This window comes from Tamandua tetradactyla, chromosome 7, assembly GCF_023851605.1.
Source record: "Tamandua tetradactyla isolate mTamTet1 chromosome 7, mTamTet1.pri, whole genome shotgun sequence".
NCBI classification, from domain to species: Eukaryota; Metazoa; Chordata; class Mammalia; order Pilosa; family Myrmecophagidae; genus Tamandua; species Tamandua tetradactyla.
In genome coordinates this window covers 104,172,849-104,196,254 of record NC_135333.1, presented here as the reverse complement: position 1 = coordinate 104,196,254, position 23,406 = coordinate 104,172,849, and the positions used below count along the sequence as shown (strand labels likewise).

The 23,406-nt window shown below is 36.6% G+C and overlaps 1 protein-coding gene across 5 annotated transcripts in view; it reads left to right on the top strand.

Moving 5' to 3' along the window:
- NELL2 (neural EGFL like 2) overlaps window positions 1-23,406 on the top strand; it is a 531,530-nt gene that overhangs the window by 487,389 nt on the left and 20,735 nt on the right. For 4 of the 5 annotated variants that reach the window (XM_077170643.1, XM_077170642.1, XM_077170644.1 and 1 more), the window contains 4 exons: window positions 8,822-8,962; window positions 19,142-19,335; window positions 20,456-20,632; window positions 22,252-22,476. In XM_077170643.1, the coding sequence (XP_077026758.1) occupies window positions 8,822-8,962; window positions 19,142-19,335; window positions 20,456-20,632; window positions 22,252-22,476 (737 nt within the window). The remainder of the gene's footprint in view (window positions 1-8,821; window positions 8,963-19,141; window positions 19,336-20,455; window positions 20,633-22,251; window positions 22,477-23,406) is intronic. The other variant, XM_077170646.1, reaches the window with a different exon arrangement.

Below are 23,406 nucleotides of genomic sequence, written 5' to 3'. Positions count from 1 at the left end.
GTGATTTCTTTTAACAGTTTCTTATAGTTTTCTTTGTATAGGTCTTTTGTCTCTTTAGTTAAATTTATTCCTAAGTATTTTATCCTTCTAGTTGCAATTGTAAATGGAATTCGTTTCTTGATTTCCCCCTCAGCTTGTTCATTGCTAGTGTATAGAAACACTACAGGTTTTTTAATGTTGATCTTGTAACCTGCTACTTTGCTGTACTCGTTTATTAGCTCTAGTAGTTTTGTTGCAGATTTTTCAGGGTTTTCGACATATAGTATCATAGCATCTGCAAACAGTGATAGTTTTACTTCTTCCTTTCTAATTTTGATGCCTTGTATTTCTTTTTCTTGTCTAATTGCTCTGGCTAGAACTTCCAACATGATGTTGAATAACATCACATCAAGGTGATAGTGGATATCCTTGTCTTGTTCCTGATCTTAGGGGGAAAGTTTTCAATTTTTCCCCATTGAGGATGATATTAGCTGTGGGTTTTTCATATATTCCCTTTATCATTTTAAGGAAGTTCCCTTGTGTTCCTATCTTTTGAAGTGTTTTCAACAGGAAAGAATGTTGAATCTTTTCAAATGCATTCTCTGCATCAATTGAGATGATCATGTGATTTTTCTGCTTTGATTTGTTGATATGGTGTATTACATTAATTGATTTTCTTATGTTGAACCATCCTTGCATAGCTGGGATGAATCCTACTTGGTCATGATGTATAATTCTTTTAATGTGTTGCTGGATTCGATTTGCTAGAATTTTGTTGAGGATTTTTGCATCTATATTCATTAGAGAGGGTGGTCTGTAGTTTTCTTTTTCATAATATCTTTGCCTGGTTTTGGTATGAGGGTGATGTTGGCTTCATAGAATGAATTAGGTAGCTTTCCCTCCACTTCAATTTTTTTGAAGAGTTTGAGCAGGATTGGTACTAATTCTTTCTGGAATGTTTGGTAGAATTCACATATGAAGCCGTCTGGTCCTGGACTTTTCTTTTGGGGAAGCTTTTGAATGACTGATTCAATTTCTTTACTTGTGATTGGTTTGTTGAGGTCATCTATTTCTTCTCTAGTCAAAGTTGGTTGTTCATGCCTTTCTAGGAACTTGTCCATTTCATCTACATTGTTGTATTTATTAGCATAAAGTTGTTCATAGTATCCTGTTATTACCTCCTTTATTTCTGTGAGGTCAGTGATTATGTCTCCTCTTCCATTTCTGATCTTATTTATTTGTGTCCTCTCTCTTCTTTTTTTTGTCAATCTTGCTAAGGGCCCATCAATCTTATTGATTTTCTCATAGAACCAACTTCTGGTCTTATTGATTTTCTCTATTGTTTTCATGTTTTCAATTTCATTTATTTCTGCTCTAATCTTTGTTATTTCTTTCCTTTTGCTTGCTTTAGAGTTAGTTTGCTGTTCTTTCTCCAGTTCTTCCAAGTGGACAGTTAATTCCCGAATTTTTGCCCTTTCTTCTTTTTTGATATAGGTATTTAGGGCAATAAATTTCCCTCTTAGCATTGCCTTTGCTGCATCCCATAGGTTTTGATATGTTGTGTTTTCACTTTCATTCGCCTCGAGATATTTACTAATTTCTCTTGTAATTTCTTCCTTGACCCACTGGTTGTTTAAGAGTGTGTTGTTGAGCCTCCTGGTATTAGTGAATTTTCTGGCACTCTGCCTATTATTGATTTCCAACTTCATTCTTTTATGATCTGAGAAAGTGTTGTGTATGATTTCAATCTTTTTAAATTTGTTGAGACTTGCTTTGTGACCCAGCATATGGTCTATCTTTGAGAATGATCCATGAGCACTTGAGAAAAAGGTGTATCCTGCTGTTGTGGGGTGTAATGTCCTATAAATGTCTGTTAAGTCTAGCTCATTTATTGTAATATTCAAATTCTCTGTTTCTTTATTGATCCTCTGTCTAGATGATCTGTCCATTGATAAGAGTGGGGAATTGAAGTCTCCAACTATTATGGTAGATGTGTCTATTTCCCTTTTCAGTATTTGCAGTGTATGCCTCACGTATTTTGGGGCATTCTGGTTCGGTGCATAAATATTTATGATTGTTATGTCTTCTTGTTTAATTGTTCCTTTTATTAGTAGATAGTATCCTTCTTTGTCTCTTTTAACTGGTTTACATTTGAAGTCTAATTTGTTGGATATTAGTATAGCTACTCCTGCTCTTCTCTGGTTGTTATTTGCATGAAATATCTTTTCCCAACCTTTCACTTTCAACCTGTGTTTATCTTTGTGTCTAAGATGTGTTTCCTGTAGACATTATATAGAAGGATCCTGTTTTTTAATCGATTCTGCCAGTCTATGTCTTTTGATTGGGGAGTTCAGTCCATTAACATTTAGTGTTATTACTGTTTGGATAATATTTTCTTCTACCATTTTGTCTTTTGTATTATGTACATCATATCCGATTTTCCGTCTGTCTACACTCTTCTCCACACCTCTCTCTTCCATCTTTTCGTATCTGTCTCTAGTGCTCCCTTTAGTATTTCTTGCAGAGCTCGTCTCTTGGTCACAAATTCTCTCAGTGACTTTTTGTCTGAAAATGTTTTAATTTCTCCCTCATTATTGAAGGACAATTTTGCAGGATATAGAATTCTTGGTAGGCAGTTTTTCTCTTTTAGTAATTTAAATATATCATCCCACTGTCTTCTTGCCTCCATGGTTTCTGCTGAGAAATCTACACATAGTCTTATTGGGTTTCCCTTGTATGTGATCGATTGCTTTTCTCTTGCTGCTTTCAAGATCCTCTCTTTCTCTTTGACCTCTGACATTCTAACTAGTAAGTGTCTTGGAGAACATCTATTTGGATCTATTCTCTTTGGGGTGCACTGCACTTCTTGGATCTGTAATTTTAGGTCTTTCATAAGAGTTGGGAAATTTTCAGTGATAATTTCTTCCATTAGTTTTTCTCCTTTTCCCTTCCCCTCTCCTTTCGGGACACCCACCACACATATATTTTTGCGTTTCATATTATCATTCAATTCCCTGAGCCCCTGCTCATATTTTTCCATTCTTTTCCCTATAGTTTCTGTTTCTTTTTGGATTTCAGATGTTCCATCCTCCAGTTCTCTAATTCTAACCTCTGTCTCTGGAAATATACCATTGTAGGTTTCCATTGTTTTTTTCATCTCTTCTACTGTATCTTTCATTCCCATAAGTTCTGTGATTTGTTTTTTCAGACTTTCCATTTCTTCTTTTTGTTCATTCCTTGCCTTCTTAATGTCCTCCCTCAATTGATTGATTTGGTTTTTGAAGAGGTTTTCCATTTCTGTTCATATATTCAGAATTAGTTGTCTCAGCTCCTGTATCTCATTTGAACTATTGGTTTGTTCCTTTGACTGGGCCATATCTTCAATTTTCCTGGTGTGATTTGTTATTTTTTGCTGGCGTCTGGACATTTAATTACCTTAATTAGTTTATTCTGGATATTGCTTTCACTTATCTTACCTAGGGTTTTCTTGCTAGATGAGTTTGTTGTCTATCTGTTCATTGACCTTCAGTTCAGCTTTTTCTGGGCCTCTAGCTTAAGTTTTGTTTAACAGAGGGTAATTTTTCAGTTCTTGTTTTCTTGTTTCTTGTCCTGCTTGTAATGTGCCTTTTCCCTCCCCACCCTTAGGAGGGTCTACATAGGTATTACAGACTCCAGCCGGGTTTTCCCGGACTAAGCTGGCCTCCTTTCAGGGGGGAAGGAATCACCTGCATCAGTTTTCCCTGAGTTTGAGACCCAACAGGTTGAAAGACTTTCCTGTGAATTCTCTGGACTCTCTTTTCTTATCTTGCCCAGTATGTGGCGCTTGTCTGTCTGCGGGTCCCACCAGCAAAAAATGTTGTGGCTTCTTTAACTTTGGAAGACTCTCCCTGCTGGGGGTGTGGTGGAGACAGAGGAAAGGTTGTAGGCTGGTTTTAATGGCTTCAAATTGTGAAACCCTGGGGTCTGAATTCCTTGAGAGAGGGATTCCACCTGAGTTGCATTTCACCCCTCCCATGGGGAAGGTTCAGGTGGGAGCCAGCCCTGAAAGCAGCCTGTTTCTGCATTTGGGGCAGTTGCAGCCTGTGTAATCCCCACTCTGGGAAGCCTCCTGTGGAGGAGGGGTGCCAGGCGCCGGCCGCCGCAGCTTAAAGAACTCTGCGCATGGCTTGGTGAATTACACGTGGCTTGGGGAACTCACTGTTCTGGAGACTCGCAGCCGGTCCAGCTCGTTCAGACTGGGGTATGCTGTGTGCGGTCTCTGTTGTGGCTCTGGGAGCTGTTCTGTACTGTTTCTGGTTATTTAGTAGTTGCTCTGGAGGATGAACTAAAAGCGCGCACATATTGCGAAGCTGCCATCTTGGCCCCGACTCCTCATTTTTTTTTTAACATGAGCAGGCACCAGGAATCAAACCTGGGTCTCCAGAATGGCAGGTGAGAACTCTCCCAGTGAGCCACCATGGCCTTTCCTTTCCCTCACTTTTGATGGACATTTTTTCCAGATAAAGAATTATTGTTTGTCAGACTTTCTCTTTCAGTACTTTAAATATTTCAAACTACTGATTTCTCACCTCCATAGTTTCTAATGAGAAATAAGCACTTAATCTTATTGTGGTTCTTTTGTGTGTGATGAATCATTTTCTCTTGCTGTTTTCAGTATTCTCTCTTTATCTTTGGCATTTGAAATTCTGCTTAAAGTGTGTCTTGGAGCAGATCTATTAGGATTTAATCTGTTTTGGAGCACGTTACACTTCTTGAACATGTATATTTCATAAGAGTTGGGAGATTTGGGGCCATTATTTCCTCAGATGTTCTTTCTGCCCCTTTTCTCTCCTGTTCTCTTTCTGAGACACCCATGATACATATGTTCATGTGCTTCATGCTGCCATTCAATTCCCTTAGACCCTATTTCATTTTTTCCATTCTTTTCTCTATCTGTTCTTCTGTCTGTATGATTATAATTATCCTATCTTCTAGTTTGCTGATTCTTGATTCTGCCTGTTCAAACCTGCTGTTGTATGCCTCTAGAGTATTTTCAGTGTCTTCTATTATGCTTTTTATTCCCATAAATTCTGTTGTTTCTTTTCATACTTTCTAATTCTTCTTTATTCTCACCCAGCATTTTTTAATATCCATTATCTCTTTAGCCATGTTTTCATTCATCTCCTTTAATTCATTTAGGAGATTTGTTTGAATATCTTTGCTTGATTGTTCCAAATTCTGTGTCTCCTCTGAAGCTTTAATTTTTTCCTTTTGGGCCATATATCCCTTTTTCTTAGTATGGCTTATAATTTATTGCTGATGTCTAGACATCTGATTATCTTGATGAGTTTACTCTGTAGGTCAGTTTCCCTATCTTGCCTAGGGTTTCATTTTTCGGTTGGCTTTGTGTTGAGGCTCTTCTTTGACACTTGATTCAACATCTAAACCTGTAGAAGTGCCTTTTAGATGAGTGTTTAATAAGATTCTTTCAGCTCTTCTTTATCTGGTTCTTGCCCTGGGTATGCAGTACAATTTTTAAGAACGCACTATTCATGCAATTATTTCACCATAGCGTAAGCTTCATTTCCTCTGTTCCTTTTCTGGGAATTTTTTATCTATTCTGTTTGGGGATTTTTTCTTTTTGCCTCTATAAAAAATATGTTAAAATATTGTTTATTTTTTAACTCTTTCTTTTATTACCTCTAGCTGCTTTTGCCCGGAAAAAAAATTCTGAGAGGTGGGTCACCCCACAGAATCTTTCCCACATCAGGATTTCCCAGCCAAAACAGGGCCAGGGACCCATGAAGGGGTGCAGACCAGTTCCAAAGAGCCATTGGGGGAGGGTCAAGAAAGACACGGTAAAAGCCTTTTTGATGTCTCCCAAAAGCTGCACTTTCCTGGCTTGCCTATTATATGACGCTCTTCAGTAAACTGTTCCCCACATCCCTATGGAGGTCCTTCACCTTTAAATATCTATGGCTTTCACCCCTTTAGGGGGTAGAATTGAACCAATGATCCTGGCTGGGGTGGGCTAAAACAGTAGTTCAGAACCAGAACCCAGGAATCTAAATTTGCCTATCAAATGCCATGATTAGTACTTGGCCATGAACCGCCACCTTTCCCTTTCCTGGGAAGAAGAGCTTTCACATCTCCCTCCCCATCTGCCACAGCCCACCAGTCACTGGGTCTGAGGTAGCTCACCTCAAACATGGGAAATTGGTGACAACAGCCACCACAGAACAAGTTACAGTTTTTTACTGCAGTCTCTCAGTTTCTTCATCTTGTTCCTCCAAGGATGCTATACCGTGCTCCCCTGGCCTCTGTAGCCCCAGAACAGTTGTTTCAAATGTTTCTGCCTGTGCACTAATTGTTTTCAGAAGAGGAGAGAATTCTGGAGCTTCCTACTTTGCCATCTACTCCATAAGTTTAAACAGAACACTGTGGACACACCCTGACTAGTCCTGGAGCCATGGACGTCTCCTCCATAGGGCATGCAGGAATGAAGTGTTTCCCCTCCCTGTGAGGGCAGTGCCTGTGTACCCCAGGAACTGGCTTTTTAAAAAATATTTTTATTGAGTAGTCTTCACGCAATATAGTCCAACTATATTATACAATCAGTGGCCTCCAACATTATCACATAGTTGTGTACTCATCACCATGACCATTTTTAGAACATTTGCATCACTCCAGAAAAAAGAAATAAAAAGAAAACCTCATTCACCCTATACCCCTTCTGGTTCAGAGCCAGAACCCAGAAATCTAAATTTGCCTATCAAATGCCATGATCAGTACTTGGCCATGAACCGCCCCTTTGCCCTTTCTTGGGGCACATCTCCCTCCCCATCTGCTGCAGCCCTTTCATTGACCACCAGAATTTTAATCTACCCAATTTTTTACCCTTTATCCCACATATTATTTATTTATTTATTATCCTTATTTTTTTACTCATCTGTCCATACCTTGGATTAAAGGAGCATCAGACACAAGGTTTTCATCACATAGTCACCTTATAAAAGCTATATAGTTGTAAAGTCATTTTCAAGAATCAAGGCTACTGGAATACAGTTCAGCAGTTTCAGGTACTCCCCTATAGCAGGAACTGGCTTTTAAGAAGAGAAATCACAAAGGAAAAACCAGTCATAGTTCAGAAATACTTTGGAAATATTGCAGTGACATCATATATTTTTTCTTTTGGCCTATCCCCTAATCTAAGAAGATGGTTTGCATACTCTTTGACAGTGGGGACTTGGTTCTATCAAGAAATAAGTGAGTAAAGGCTTATTTCTCTGTTTTTTTTGTTTGTTTGTTTTAACTTATTTATCCATTATTCATCCATTTGTTTCTTTCCAAATCAAATGTCAGAAAAGAAGAAATTTAGAAAGAAAACAAATGAAATATGTGCTTCTAGGAACTTGGAGTCAGATGAGACTGAAATAGGAAGAGATGAACTTTGTTGAGTTGAAGTGGGCTGTCTCAGGGCAAAGGACTCCAACAGGCAGGTGGCCTTAACTGCAATGTGCGGGTTGTATCATATCTGGCCATTACAGCAGGGGAGATGGCGCAGGTGTGGGAAGCATATAAGAAAGGACCAGGATTCTGTCTTAGCAGGTAGAATCTTCAATCATGGCATATGGCTTTAAAGGTGGCGTTGGAGTAATATATGTTTAATTTGGGGGTCAGCCGTAATGATATAGTGCCAACAGATAATTTATCAGAGTCTTAGTGAACTCCAAAGCACCCAGAAATCAATAAGATATATTAGAGGGAGGGGAAGTTTCATAAGAAAACTGCAGAGATTACTTTGCCCTCCATAAATAAAGGGACTTAGTTGGGATTGGATGTTCCCACAATTCAGCAGACTGAACAAAGTAAATAAACTACTGTGTCTTTTGGGAATATTAAGAAGCCTCTAAAGGAAATATCTGAGACTCAATATACATGTACTTGTGTAAATATTTTGCCAGTTTCATCCTTGTATCCTCTTGTAAGAAGGAGCACATGCCAGAAGTCAGAAAACTATGAATTTGTAGGTGACCTTTGCTAAATCCTATAATTCCTTTTCCCTCAGTTTTTCATATGTTCCATAACTTGATTACATAGCATACATACTATGAGTTAATAATGTGAAACATTAAAAAGTGATATAAAAGGTATGTATTTTAAAAACACATATTATGTTAATGAAATATGAATGCTATCACCTTATATCAGAGATGAGTGGTGGGTTAGTCAGGTTGAGATAGTTTGTACTGGTAGCCATTTTTTTAAAAATGACACATAAATATCAGTGACTTAAAACAACAAAGGTTGAGTTTTTTTGTTGTCCTATATGTCCATTCCAAGTAGGTGAGGAATGTGTTCCACATCATCCTCACTCAGGAATTCAGGCTAGTGGAGTCTTCAGAGTCTTTGAAACTTGCTGTGGTAGGGAAAGGGAGCATGTGAATCACACACTGCATCTTAAAGGCTGTTCCTAGAAGTAAGCCACATCATACCCTAATTAGCCTAAGTAAGTCACATGGCCATACTTAACTTGAAGAGACCAAGGTAGTTCAATGAAGAAGAACTGGAAATATTTGGCAAACAGCACTAATAACTATCACAGATGTTTTCTTTCCGTTTTCTACAGTTGAAAACCTTTTGCCAAAGAGTAGCCTCTAGATGTTTCACCTGTTATTTATATCATTACATTCTTACTGTATAGCTTTTAGCAACTAAATGGGCTTTCTTGATTCTTTATTTTCTGTTTCAAGGTTTTGCTGGAATTAAAAACATCAGTAGACTTGTAGCAGAATATTCTCATTTCTATGAGAAAAAAAAGGAGCAATTGTGTAACGCTATTTATGTTTTCTTTGCCAAACAGATATTGATGAATGCTCTGATGGCTTTGTTCAGTGTGACAGCCGTGCTAACTGCATCAACCTACCTGGGTGGTACCACTGTGAGTGCAGAGATGGCTACCATGATAATGGGATGTTTTCACCAAATGGAGAATCATGTGAAGGTCAGTACTAAGAAAAGACCCAGACTTAAAGATCTTCTCTTGGACTTAGGGAATCTACAGTCAGATGTAAATCATAGACATTCAGCTAAATGTTTAAGTTATTGCTAATTTTTGTCTTATGTCTACCAGCAGTAATTGGAATCCTGTCAAAATCTAAATTGTGCTTGCTAATTGTGATAATTATTTGATTTTAGATAATTAAAGTCTGTGACACTGTGTTGATTTCTAAGTTGCCGGAATGTAATATACCAGAACAGGAAAAGCCTTTTAAAAAAGGAATTTAATAAGTTTCAAGTTTATAGTTCTAAACATATAAAAATGTCCAAACCAAGGCATCCAGAGAAAGATACCTTGATTCAAGGAAGGTCAATGGGTACAGGACACCTCTGTTAGCTGGAAAGTCATGTGATGGCATCTGCTAGTCCCTTGCTCCTGGGCTCCATTGCTTTCAGCCTCTGTTCCTGGGGGTGTCAGCTCTGCTCTGAAGTTTCTGTCAGCTCTACTCTGTTATTTCTGTGGTTTCTGTCATTTTGACTCTCCAAAATGTTTCCTCTTTTAATGTATTCCAGTAAACTAATCAAGACCTACCTAGAATGGGTAATCACGTCTCCATTTAATCAAAAGATGTGGACAATCAGCCACATCTCTGTGGAAATAATCTAATCAAAAGTTTCTGGCCTACAATATTGAATTAGAATTAAAAGAAACAGCTGCCCCTATAAGATTGAATCAGGATTAAAACATGATTTTCCTGGAGTACATAATACTTTCAAACTGGCACAAACACTAAGCAAATTCTCTGTGGATACTTGCAAAATACTTGCAACTGTTGAAAGATGTTTTTTTAGAACAAATGATCCTTAGGATCACATAGCTTTTAATGGCAGCATGTAAAAATCTTATCTACATACAAATAGCAAGAAATAAGTGAGGAAAGCAACAATAGAAGGAAAATGGGAGTAGAGGAAATATGAAATAATATGGCCAAGTAATATACATAATACATGTTACTTAAGGCTATTCCTAACAGAACAAGGCTTAGTAAATATTTAATGTTGGATAAAGAAGATAGGTTCTTGCTTTCAAGAAATTTTCAATCTAATAGGAGTAAAAAATTCAATCAGATTACATTACATTTTTTGCTACTAATTTTGGATTATTTTAAATGAATTGTCTATTAAACAACTCTTTGTCTTCTATTATGTGGTGCAATTTTTAGAAAGTAGGCAAAGTAAGCAGAGCCAAAAGAATAATTGTCAGAGAAACCACTCCTATTTACACAGAAGGGTTTGCCATCAGAAATCTTGACACAAGGATGGAAAGACAAAGCAAAACTCAGAATTCATTATTTTCTCTATTTGTGTTTATACCTTCATAGAGCAACAGCCTGAGAGAATATTGTGGCTAAAATGACGGTCAGTGAAAGCCTTTGGCAATCTGCTTAACAGTACTTGACACCTAAATGATAAGATGTCTTTTATCCTTTGGCCTCAAAGGGTTTTCACCCAAGGAAAAGTAAAACAGACTTGGATGATGGATGCCAGGGCTCTCAGAGCTTTGCCTGCAGCAGAGGATCTAGAGTCTAAACCACAAAGTTCTGGGCCCTTAGCAGAGGCCTCCCCTAGATTTTCTTATAGAATGGGAACATAGTTGCCTTTCCTGGAGTTAAAACCTGTTATTTGGAAATTAGCATGTAACTGTGGTCTGTAGGCTTCACTTGCACTTGTGAAGGTTCCGGGATGAATACTTCCAGCCCTGGAGAAGATGCCAGCAGCCGTAGATTGCAGTTTTGGAGACAGATCAAGCAGTATGATTTTGCTTTTCCTGGAGAGGCTACTTTGCTTATGTTCTATAATGTTTTATGATTAAGGAGTCTTCAGAGCTATTTTTTGCTTTTGATGTCATCTTTTTTTTAAAGCTATACACAGAGAATGAAAATAAGCTAATTATAAATCTTTCAAATCATGCAAAAATATATAGATCAAAGCTGAAAAAATACATCTTCATTTCATCTCCCCCTTTCCCCATCCCTTCCACTTCTCCTCTAGAAGTAACCTGTGTTTAATTTGGGCTGGTTTCCTTGTACACCTTTTTCTGGATATCTGAATGTGAATAGGAAAAACATACACCTCTGCTGATTATTTTGCTTTAAATGTGTAACTTCACTGATCATCTCATATTAAATGTGTGGCTGCAACTCTCAAAAGAGCTGAATTATTTATTGATTGATGAACAACAAATTACCCCAAATTTTACTAGCTAAAAATAGCAAACATTTATTATCTAACATTTTCTTTGGGTAAGAATCTTTGTGCAGCTTAACTGGGCATCTCTGGTGCAAGGTCTCTAAAAAGGTTGCAGTCAAGCTCTCAGCCAGGGCTGTGGTCTCAGTTTGAAGGCTCTAAGATCTGCTTCCAAGTTCACTCATATGGTTTTTGGCAAAGTTGGACCCACAACACATGGGCCACTCCACTGGACTGCCTCAAAATGTGTGTGTGGATTCCCCCAGAATATTCAGTCTAAGAGAATAAGCACCCAAGATAGAAGCCATCTTTTTATAACCTGATCTTGGATGTAGAATTCCATCACTCCTGCCATATTCTGTTTGTTAGAAGTAAGTTAATACATCCAGCCAAGAGAAGGTGATTACCCAAAGGTGTGACTACCAAGAGGCAAGCATTATTAGTACTATTTTAAGGACTACCTGCCAGGAAGGCCGTTAGCACTTCCCAACATTCCTACTTCATTTGCCTAGCTACTCTCTGATAAAACCATTTCAGACCTTTACCAGTCTCCTCACATGTTGGCTATCTCTTTCATCCTCTTCATACTTTTTTGATGGTCCTATTTTGTATTTAACTGAGAAAACAGAAGTAGTCAAAAGAGAACTACTTCATCTTCCCACCACCAGCTACACTAGCCTACTCTCATTGATGTCTGTATTTGTTGGCTTCCCTCTTTCTTGTTTCTTGGGATAAAGTGACTCTGCTTCTATCAAAAACCAAGCCTTCTGTTGTACCTTGCATTCTATTACTTCTCACTTACCCAAAGACTTTGCCCTTGTAACCATCCACTTTCTCTTCCATATCATTAAACATTCTTCCTCTACTACTTCATTCCCATCAGCAGACACTGACTGTAATAGCACCCATTTCAAGAGATAAAACAAAAACAAATAAAAAGTAACCTCCTTTGACATCACCTGACTTTCTGAATATTTCTTCATTATTTTACTCCCCTTTAGAACAAGATTTCTTAAAGAAATTTTCTATGCTTATCTCTGCTTTCTCTCTTCCATTTATCTCTTTAAACACCACAGTATAATAGGCTTTAGTCTCACTGCTCCAGTAAATGCTATCTTTTAAAGATTATTAAAAACTTCTACCTTGCCAAATCCACTGCTTAATTATTGTCAGCTTGCTGGACTACTTGGACATTCAAAATGATCACTGCTTCCTCTTAAAACATAACATTCTTCATTTGGCTTTGGGGACACCACCCTCTCCTGATTTTCTCTTACCCTGCAGTCCTCTCCATGCTCCAGTGGATTACATATTCAAGTGCGTACGGCTTAAGATTTTAGAAATCTTTTATATCTGTTCAATTCCTTAATCAACTAGTTTCATGGTTTAAAATGCCACCTATTTTTTCTTGATCCCTAAATTTATATTCCTAAAGCAGACCTTGTCCCTAGCTCCAGATTTATATATCTAGTTGCCTAATAGGCATGTCAATTTGGATTTCGGAAAGGCAATTTATACCATATATGACTGAAACAGAGCTTTTGATTTATTCTCTGAATCCTACAGATTCCTAAACACAGTGGTCCAGACCAATATCTAGGAGTCATTTTTTTTTCTTTCTTTTGCTCATACTTCACTTCCAATACATTAACAGGTCTTGCAGGTTCAACTTTCAAAATATATTCCCAATTTACTGTCTCTCACCACCTCTGCCGTTACCATCTTGGTCTATACCGCCATTATCTTCTGTCTGAATTGCTTTGACAGCCTCCAGACTAGTCTTCATACTTCCAGCCTTCACGCACCTATGTTTATTTTTTATCTATAGCGCTCAGAATGATCCTCCTAAAACTGAAGCTAGCACATGGTACTCCCCTTTTCAAACTCATGGAACACTTCGATCTCAGATTAAAATCCAAACCCTTGCCAGGGTTTACTAGGACTACATGATATGGGCCTTAGCTGTCTTGCTGCTTCTCAAACACATCAAACCGATTCTCTTTGAATGTGTTGTCACATTTGTCTGGAACATCCTTCCCCAGATATTTGCATATTCTTCCTTCATTTAATTCAGATTTCCTCTCCTGGGTATCTGATTTAAAATAGCCTCCCACTCCGCATACTCTACCAACTTTCCCTGCTTCACTTTTCCTCATGTAAATTATAAATTATCCTGCAATTCTAATATATATATTTATTTGTTTATTTGCTTATTATCTGCTTATTAGACTATAAGCTCCACCAATCATGGATTGCATTTACCTGTCAGCCACCATGTCTCCAGTGCATAGAAAAGTGCCCAGCACGTAGTCAATGGTAGATTTATTTGTCTAATTAAAAAGGTTGAAATGGATGACAAATAAATAGATATAGATAATATCTTCATCAAAAATAAGTAGCTAATATCGCCTTCTGCCCAAATCGATAATTGTTATTCATTCATAGAATTATTTACTGAGTATTTACCATGTGTTAGGTACATAACACACAGTATATTAGAAGTAGCTGTGAAACTTAAGGTGAAAACTTAATTAGTTCATTCATGAGTGTTAAGTCCAGGAATTAACTAGAACAAGGAAACTTAGCCATTAAAATAACATATGCTAAATAATAAGCTAGGGAAGTGAAGGATTCTCTGAGACCCATACACAGAAGATGCTTTTCAAGGAAGTTTCACAAACAGGAACAGTAGAAAATCTTATTTAAAAAAAAAAAATCACAGGGCAGGCCATGGTGGCTCAGCAGGCAGAGTTCTCGCCCACCATGCCGGAGACCCGGGTTCAATTCCCGGTGCCTGCCCATGCAAAAAAAAAAAAAAAAAAAAATCACAATTCTGGAGATGGTTCTACCGTTATCTACCAATAGAATTTATAAAGATTATCGGAAAAAATCTACTACTCTGTGAGAACACAATGTGCTCTCTAGAATTCTTTTAAACGAACCCACCTATGATAAAAGACTAAAATGCTTCTAAACAACCATTCATGTAGTGCAATTTCAGTGATTTGTAGAATTGAAATATTAGTATTTAGAAGGATGCAGTTTTAAGAGTATGATTATATCTGAGTAGGTGCCATTTTCTGTTGCTGAAGAAAACATCATTTCAAAATGGACAAAGCCATAGCAGTGGGTTTACAATTACTCTGAAGTATAAGATTCATACTTGAATACTGTGCACTACTTCACTACTTTTTAGAATACAGTTATGCAGTCTACAAAACATATGTTTATAAGCTACATTTATACAAATTATGTGTTATTTTGCTCATCTATTTATCTCAGGGGTATAGACATTTAATCCTCAGGTAACATATCAGCGTACCAGTTTCCTTTCCATACCATTATTTCTTCTGTGCCTGAAAATTTGTCTCTCTCTGGGTAGGCATCCCAGTATTTTATTGCTTTTTCACAAAAGTATCTTTTATTTTCATACCCATATTTCCCCTTATTGCTTTTATTTCTGAATGATCTTTAAGCTCAGTAATGCTCAGTAATAAGACCTAAAAAAAAATGTTTACAAGATACTGTCTTTTAAGTATTCTGTTCAAGCCAAATACTCTGTAAGTTCTTAATCTGAACCATGAAAAAGGATCAAAATTGAAAGAATCCAATTCAACTCAACAAGTATTTAATGAGTATATGCAAAGGTACTTTTCCAGGCATCTATTACATACAAATATGAAAGGTATGTGGTCAGTGCTCTCAACTTGAGAAAGTGATGAAATGTGTATAACAAAACTGTCATACAAAATGAAATGTAGTGTCTTAATAGATGAGAAAGCTACAAGACAAGGTTGAAAATAATAAATGTTGAGGTAAAATATAAATGCAGTGCAGTGAGGAAACCAGAGAAATTCTTCTTTGGAGTCAGAAAAGACTTATAGTATCTAGCATTTGATTTGGGATTTTAAGTATAATGAGACTATTAGAAGGTTGAGATAGGGAAAGAGAATGCAAGCAGAGAAATATCTCTAAATCCTTTACTAAGAAATTTGAACTTGAAACTGCAGGACTATTTTTGGGAAGGAGTATAATGAAAAGTACGCCTGCCCGAAATTCATATCTTTGGCCCAGTCCTATTTTCTGACTTCATAAACCCTTATATCCAACCACTTACTGGACAGGTCCACTTAAGCCCTCAGCCCTAACCCCACTCCTCCTCCCCAGCAAAAACAGGTTCTTTCTATAAATATCATTAACTGAATTCTCCAAGCCAGAAATCTAATGATTCTTGACCACTTCCTTTCCATCATCATTGAAGCCAATGAATCACTAAGTCTTGTTGATTCTATCTTCCTTATCTCTTTCTATCCATCCCCACTGAGTACATCATTGTGCTTAAGAGTGCAGACTTGGAGCCTGACTTTTTGGGTTCCCATTTGGATTCTATACCTTACTGTCTGCGTGACCTTGGAAAAGTTGCGCAACATTTCTATGATCCATAAAATGGGGATAATAGTTGTGCCTTCAAGGGTTATTGTGAGGATTCAATGAGTAATTATATGAAAAGTACTTAGAATCTCATGCACACCAAGTAATATATGTGTTTGCTTTTGTTATATGATCTGATTATCTATCACTGGACTACTGATACAGCCTATATAATTCATCTCCTGGCTTCAGATTTTGACCCACTCAGATCCTGTTCTGAGATAAAGTCAAAGAATCTTTCTAAAGTCAAAATCTGATTCTGACTTATTTTTTTGCATTTCCCTAAAATGACATTTCATTACCTTTATGATAAAGTTCAAATTTCTTAACATAGCTTTTACTTGTGTCCTGAGTACTAATTCAGTTTCATATCAATGCTAGGGAAGTGATGGACATGCTCTGCAGCTGTCTCCCAGTCCTTGTCCACCTACTCCATCCCCCTCCTTTTTCCTTCTTGCTTGTTTGTGTTCAGGTGTCCAATATATTTCCATTTGGGACAGGCAGCTCCATCTGCTTGCCTGGTGAAAAATGCATGCTTTCTGCTCAGTGGTAGAGCTCCCTACCTCTGGGGTGTATAGAAACCCAACACTCACTTGCTGCTTTAACTTAAAGTTATTTTACTAAATTTTATTCAAATATACATATATACCCTGCAGTTCACTCATTTTCACTCAAAAATTATATACCATGAGTTATATCCAGTCGTACCCTGTGAGAGCCATTTGTGGACTTGTCTCCTAGAACACATGTGCAAGAGTTTCTCAAGCTAAGGTATTCACGTTCTAGAAATGAAATCACTTTGTGAAAGGGTTTGCACTTTATCAACTTCCTTCAAAAATATAAAACTGTTTACTAATATACATTTGTACTAGCGTTGTATTTGTCCTCATTGCACTACAATCTCACTAAGAATAACTGTCTTTCAGAGCTTTAAGTTTTTACCAGTTTGGATCAGGATATAAAATTATACCTCAGAGTAGTTTTAATGTGCATTTACCTCCTAATAAAGTTGAATATATTTTTAAAAAAGAAAGAAAGAAACCCAACACTCAGGCAGCACATGTGTCCCTCCTCTTTGACATGAAGTGGGGCAGGCAGAGCCACCATCCACTGACCATAACCCAAACAGTGTCCTTGGGGCAAGTGAAGAAAATTTATCCAGGAAAGTGAGTGTGTGAACTCTGCCAAATGCTACTAGATCAAGTAAGATGAAGACTGAGATCTGGCCAGTGGATTTAGCAACATTATTTATTCAATAATCACTCACAAAAGGAGTTATCAGTATTGTGAAAGTTGGAATTTTTATAACCATAGTGGGCTTTTCAAAGAACTTATACCTTTATTATATTTAATTTGGGAATTGAATGTTATAATAAAACTATATTTAAAAATGAATTCCAAAATTCTATACTACCAATCAATTGGGAAACACTTCCACATTGTGAAACCCAGTGTAGATAACAAGCAGAAAAGTCAAGATAAGTTCAAACCAACCCAAATCCCGTTGGATAGCAAGAAGCCATAATTAGGGCATTATGATGTTTCTGCCTACACATTTCTCCAGATATGGCAAATACATGCCAACCATCACTGTGAGCAACTTTTTATTCTTTTTCTTTATTATAATTGGAATTTGTTTAAGAACAGAGATTGCTGTTGTGCCTTGACAATTTCTCTTCTTTGTCTTCAGAAATAAATCCAAAGACTTTCTGCCTTCGTAAAAGAAAAAAAGAAATGCATTACCTGATACAGAGCTTTTATTTTGAAATGTCAGGCAAAATATAATGATTACAAAAATCTAGCCATTGTCATTAATGGAATAATGTCTTTAGAGTGTATGTGAAAAGGGTTATGGAAAAAGGGGTGTTTGTAGTTTGTGGTCAGAGAGACTAAGGGTAACATTTTTCCTGCTTATAATAATTCCAAATTATAAGAATTTTCAATGGGAAATAAAAATCAACTCATCAAATATACTATACTATTCTGAATAGTTCAAATACAGACCAAACTTATAAAACTTCATTTCGATTACCAAAAAGAAGAGGGAAATTTTTGTCTGATGTGAAAGAAATATGCATTAACCAATATACTTTTAAAATATTTTGTTTTAAAATATCCTCATACTGGATAACAGTTCTCTTTCAGATCATAGTCTATAATTATAAATAATATTATCTTTGACTAATCAAGCTGTAAAAAGTTTCCCTGTAGTTACAATAAAAATATTTTCAACTATTGTCTCAGTTCATTGGTTTCATTAAGGTGGGAACTTATAAAAATCAAGGTAAAAAGAGAAAAATATATATCATGTGGTTTATTTGATTTTCAAGAATTCATATATAACAGAATTGAAGTATTTGAGAATAACCATGACTAAGCTATGATCTTAACTATTCCAAATCTTTAATTAATGTTAAAATCAAACCATTTAAGAAAGATATTACTAAACTCTACCTTTAAAATCTTCAAGACAAATCCATCCACAGTCCCCCTTGTTAAAAGCTATATGTTCCATCTTGCCTCTAATCTACTTCTCGTATTGTGATTTAATTCTTTATTTCTTTCTTGACCTTTACTCAGAGGGAACAGATGAAATGGGAAATAACTGCGTACTCCCACTCACACGATGTCCCTGAAATGTATTTTGGCTTGTGACCTTTAAATTATGGGGATAAATACAATGAATTACATCTCCTCTTGTGGACCTGATCTGTGGGTCAAGATCCGTTTGCTTTTCATATATATGAAAATGCTTTAGGCTGTGATTGCCGTGCAATAGGTAAGGTCAGGTGAAGAACGGGCTATTGCCAATTGAGTCGGGCAGGGGGAGAAACAATAAACTGAAATGGAAAGTTAAAAAATAGGGGACTCTGTGCAAGGGAGATAGTAATTGGGGAAGTTCACTTCCCTTTCTATGGGTGAGGGGCAGGGTCTAAGAGCAGTGTGAAAATGCCTGAACTGGGAAGAAAGAACACCTAGGCAAAAACTGAAAAGGGTTTACATGTGGTGGTGAGAATGAGGTTTGAAATAGAATAAAATGCCCCAGGAGTCCTATGACATTTCATCCCCCACTAAGAACAGATTTTCTCTAAACGCCATTTTAGCATTGGGAATAATTTCCTCAATAAAACAGCATAGACAGTTTTAGGATTTTCACTGCCAACAGTTTTTGTTTGATCAATTGAGTTATATTTTTACTTTCAAAAAATATAACTGTTTCACAAAGCCTTATGGTATTTAAAGAGATATAAAAGGTGGAATTCTAGCCAATGTTTTCTAGTTTTTCAAATCAAACGTGGTAATCATGGTAATATTTTCCTGTGAAAAATACTCAGATCACTAAAACTGCTTTAGTCAGCAATTCCTATTTAAGGAAGTACATGTTTGTAAGATGAAAATTAAATTGCAGCTGAATGTCTTATGTCAGGAGACGACTTACCTTTAGTGCAGTATTTGAACTGAGCATATTCTAAGCACATTGCATGCTGCTTTTGCTTGGCTATAGATATTGACGAGTGTGGGACCGGGAGACACAGCTGTGCCAATGATACCATTTGCTTTAACTTGGATGGTGGATATGATTGTCGGTGTCCTCATGGAAAGAACTGCACAGGGGACTGTATCCACGATGGAAAAATTAAACACAATGGTCAGATTTGGGTGTTGGAAAATGACCGGTGCTCTGTGTGCTCATGTCAGGTTGGTATAAATAGAAAATTTAATCAATTTTTACTGAGGCATCATTTTCATACATTTTAAGTATGAAATATTTGAAAATGTATACCTCCATTTAACTGCCATCACGATCAATGTAACAGCATATTTCTATCAATCTGAAGTATTGCCTTGTGCTTTTCCTAGTTAGTCCCTCTCCCTTAACCCCAGGAAACCACTGCTTGCTGTCACAAACAGATTTGTATTTTGTAGCGCCTCATATAAATGGAATCATAAAGCATATTCTCTTGTGTCTAGCTCCTTTCATATTGCTAAATATGTCAGTAATCTGTTCTTTTGGATTGCTGAGTAGTATTATGATGTATGGATATACCTCAATGTGTTTATTCATATGTTGATAATGTTATCACTAACTGCTAAAGCTTCATAGTCACAATATCAGATTTGGATGAATCCATAAGTGAATTCAGAATGGACATGATAGGATTTAAGAGTGAAAAAATACCAATTTGAACTATATTTCAGATATAGAGAGGTATTCTCTTATGTTTACATAGTTCATAATACACGTTTAAATCGAAGTTAAATGAATAATACTATATACAAAGGACTTAGTTTTTATGAAATAAATTGATAGGAGTTTATATTAAAACATAAGTTCTTAAATATTCCAGGAACTTAGCAAGGTACAAGCCTTATTAATAGCTACTCAAATGCAAACGCACATGCCTGCACACAAAACAAAATTTAGTCAGTATTCAAAGTATATACAAATATATAAATATTTGTATATATGTATAGTATATATATGTGTATGTGTGTGTGTGTGTGTATGTCTATACACACATACACATTTATATACACATAAAGTCATAAGTGGGTACAATTTTATACTTATTTCTAGAAAATTTCCTCCAGGTCAAGTCCTTTGAGAAATAGTGTGTGGAAAAAAAATGGGAAGTTCTCAAAGTTGATTAACTTCTATGTGTTAGCTACAAAATAGAACTTTAGAGAAAATTAGTTATTTTGGGTAAACAGTATGCATTAATTCAACTTTCAAATAAATTCTGATTCAAATAGTATATGATTTTACATAGTGAGAAATGAGATTTGTGGTAACTGCTGCTTGCGTCACCTCATATAGAATGGATTTGTAATGTGTCGGCGGATGGTCTGTGACTGCGAGAATCCCACAGTTGATCTCTTTTGCTGCCCTGAATGTGACCCAAGGCTTAGCAGTCAGTGCCTCCATCAAAATGGGGAAACCTTGTACAACAGTGGTGACACCTGGGTCCAGAACTGCCAACAGTGCCGCTGCTTGGTAAGTTTAGCTACATGAAGTAGAGAAAAAGTTTAGGAAGAGACTCGGAAGAGGAAAGAAACATTTCCCTTCTCCTATTCCCCAGTTTTCAATATCTTGCCATTGTGTTGGCAGTTTCATGAAGTGAGCCTGGAGGGCGGGCCATGGTAGCTCAGCAGGCAAAGTTCTCACCTGCCATGCTGGAGACCCGGGTTCGGTTCCCGGTGCCTACCCATGCCAAAAAATAAAGGTGAGCCTGGTTAGGATGATGAGATGATGGTTATGCAATAGGACCCAAGGAGGAAACTCCTGGGATAGACATGGTGCCCCATGTTGTGTTTTCTTTCTCTGAGAATACTATCTCTTTCAGGAGTCTTTTCATAGCCCTAACAAAGGAAAGACTTTCCTACCTTCCCCATCCCATCTAGCATAGACTTACTTAGAGACAGTCATGGATAGAAAATGACATTGATGAGAAATAATCACTTTTTCCCCAAGTAGACCTTTTGTCAACCCACTTCAGTCATCACACTCAGACTTAAAAATACATACACACATTTTTTGCTTTTTTCTGCTAGATATTATTATGGTCAAAACTATTCTGATAGGCACCTTGTTTTTGTACATAATATGGATACACAGTAAGTATTGTTGGAATTGATACTGTATATATTTATGAAACTTCTAGTGGAAGCAATAGGTAAAAAATTAAGTAAGACTTGATGATAATGAAAATTCCAGGCTTTTTCATTTGATCAAATCTCTTGTTTCTTTCTAGCAGTGTAAGTGAAAAGGAGAATTGGTGTAGGTGTCTTTATGGTAGAAAGTTTCACGGAGATGCTACTTTTGAAATTACAGCTAGTTTCCTTTGTTTGTGTGAGGAATTTTTTAAGGTATTGCTTGTTTTTGTTTCCTTTTTATACTTTCAACTAGAAAATCAATTGAAAAAGCAAGGTCAGTTTCTGTGCTTGAAGGCTCTTTTCATCTCCAAAACCATGAGATTTAGAATTATGAAAAAATAGGAAACAGGTGGGGACTACATTAAAAAAAAAAAAAAAGATCCAATTCACACCATTTTCCCAGGTGTGGGGTAAAAAAGACCGAAATCAGCTCCTAAGTTTGTTTATTTGTTTTGCAAAGTCCCTATACTGATATACAAATGAACAAGGAAAAAACTGCCAAATTCCCATTATATTTCATTTTATTTTCTCTTAAGTGGATAAAACTTTCTTTATGTAGAAGGGAATGAATGCAGATGGGAAGTTAGAAAAAAAGACCAAAAGAATGAAAAAGTTATCTAATAGGCAAAAAGTTAAATAAAAACTTCTCCTATATTAACTCTCTTTTGTCATGGGAAAGACAGGGACATGCAAATTTTATTGTTTCAAGAGAAATGGTCCTTGCTTTTTTTTTTATTTTATTGTTCTTGTTTAATCTCTAAAGATAGCTTTAAAAATCCAACTGCAATAGAGATGTCACCCCTCTGGTAGCACTTTTGTAAATTCCCGACAAGATTCTTGGCTTTGAAGGTCAAAGTAGAAATAACCATAAAATAAACTGAGTGTTCCATCTCTAACCCCCTTCTCCTCTATTCCCTTCCTTCCTTTACCTCTTCCATTGTGCACCTGTTTTCCTTACAGCAGGGGGAAGTTGACTGCTGGCCCCTGCCTTGTCCAGAGGTAGAATGTGAATTCAGTGTCCTCCCAGAAGATGAGTGTTGTCCACGCTGTGTCACCGACCCTTGCCAGGCTGACACCATCCGCAATGATATCACCAAAACTTGCCTGGATGAGATGAATATGGTTCGCTTCACCGGGTCCTCTTGGATCAAACATGGCACCGAGTGTACTCTCTGCCAGTGTAAGGTAAATCCCACTAAGTACAAGTAGTGAGCTCTTTCATAAGCATTAATGTGCTTAACTTGGGCAGGGGGAAGCATTGTTTTGTATTTATTGTTCAAACAGAGGTAGAAGGAGTGCCATTCAGCTTTACGAGTACCACAGCTGACTGGCATATGCATCCTCTTATTCCTACTTTGTAGAATGAGGCGCATGGTCAGAAACCAGAAAGATCAGTATTTATAACAACAGAAAAGAAGAAATAGCTACTTAAATTGCCCTCATTTGCATCATAATTGCAAATCTATATGCATCCTCAAATTGCCATCTATATGCATCATAAAAAATCTACAACAAATCTCATGTTTCTCCTTTTATGATGGGAAACAATATTATTTTATTGATTTTTATCTGGTCCTTTTATGAAGTTTGTAGGATTTATCAGTTAAGTAGATATATTACATTTTCCAAAGTGGAAATCAATGTGGCAAAATGGGCAAATTTCTTGGTTTATTGTGGTCAGTTACACTGAGTTAAAAAAAATTAAAGATCTGTTGTTCACATATTATTCCTACAGTTGGAGAAAAATCATTTAAAATACTTTTCTAAAATTTCTCCTTATTCTCATAGAAAAAATAGAGCATTATGCCTTTTATTTCCATGAAGGGAGAATTATAAATAATGTAGACAGAGTATATAGTTCATAATAGATAATGACAAACTTGAAAGCATTTACTTTGATTATGAGACCTACAAAAATTTAGTTGAATAGTCGTTAAAATCCATAACCATAATTTTGTAATCAACAGTAAAACTAAAGTGAATAACCTGGAAAACTTAAACAACAACAAAAAGCAAAAGGCATTTTTCCTACAGAGTACAGCCAGATATCTTTAACAGCTCTCTTTTTTAAAGTGAGCATTTCCAGTTTTTGCTTGTTTTGGTTTTTTTTTTTTT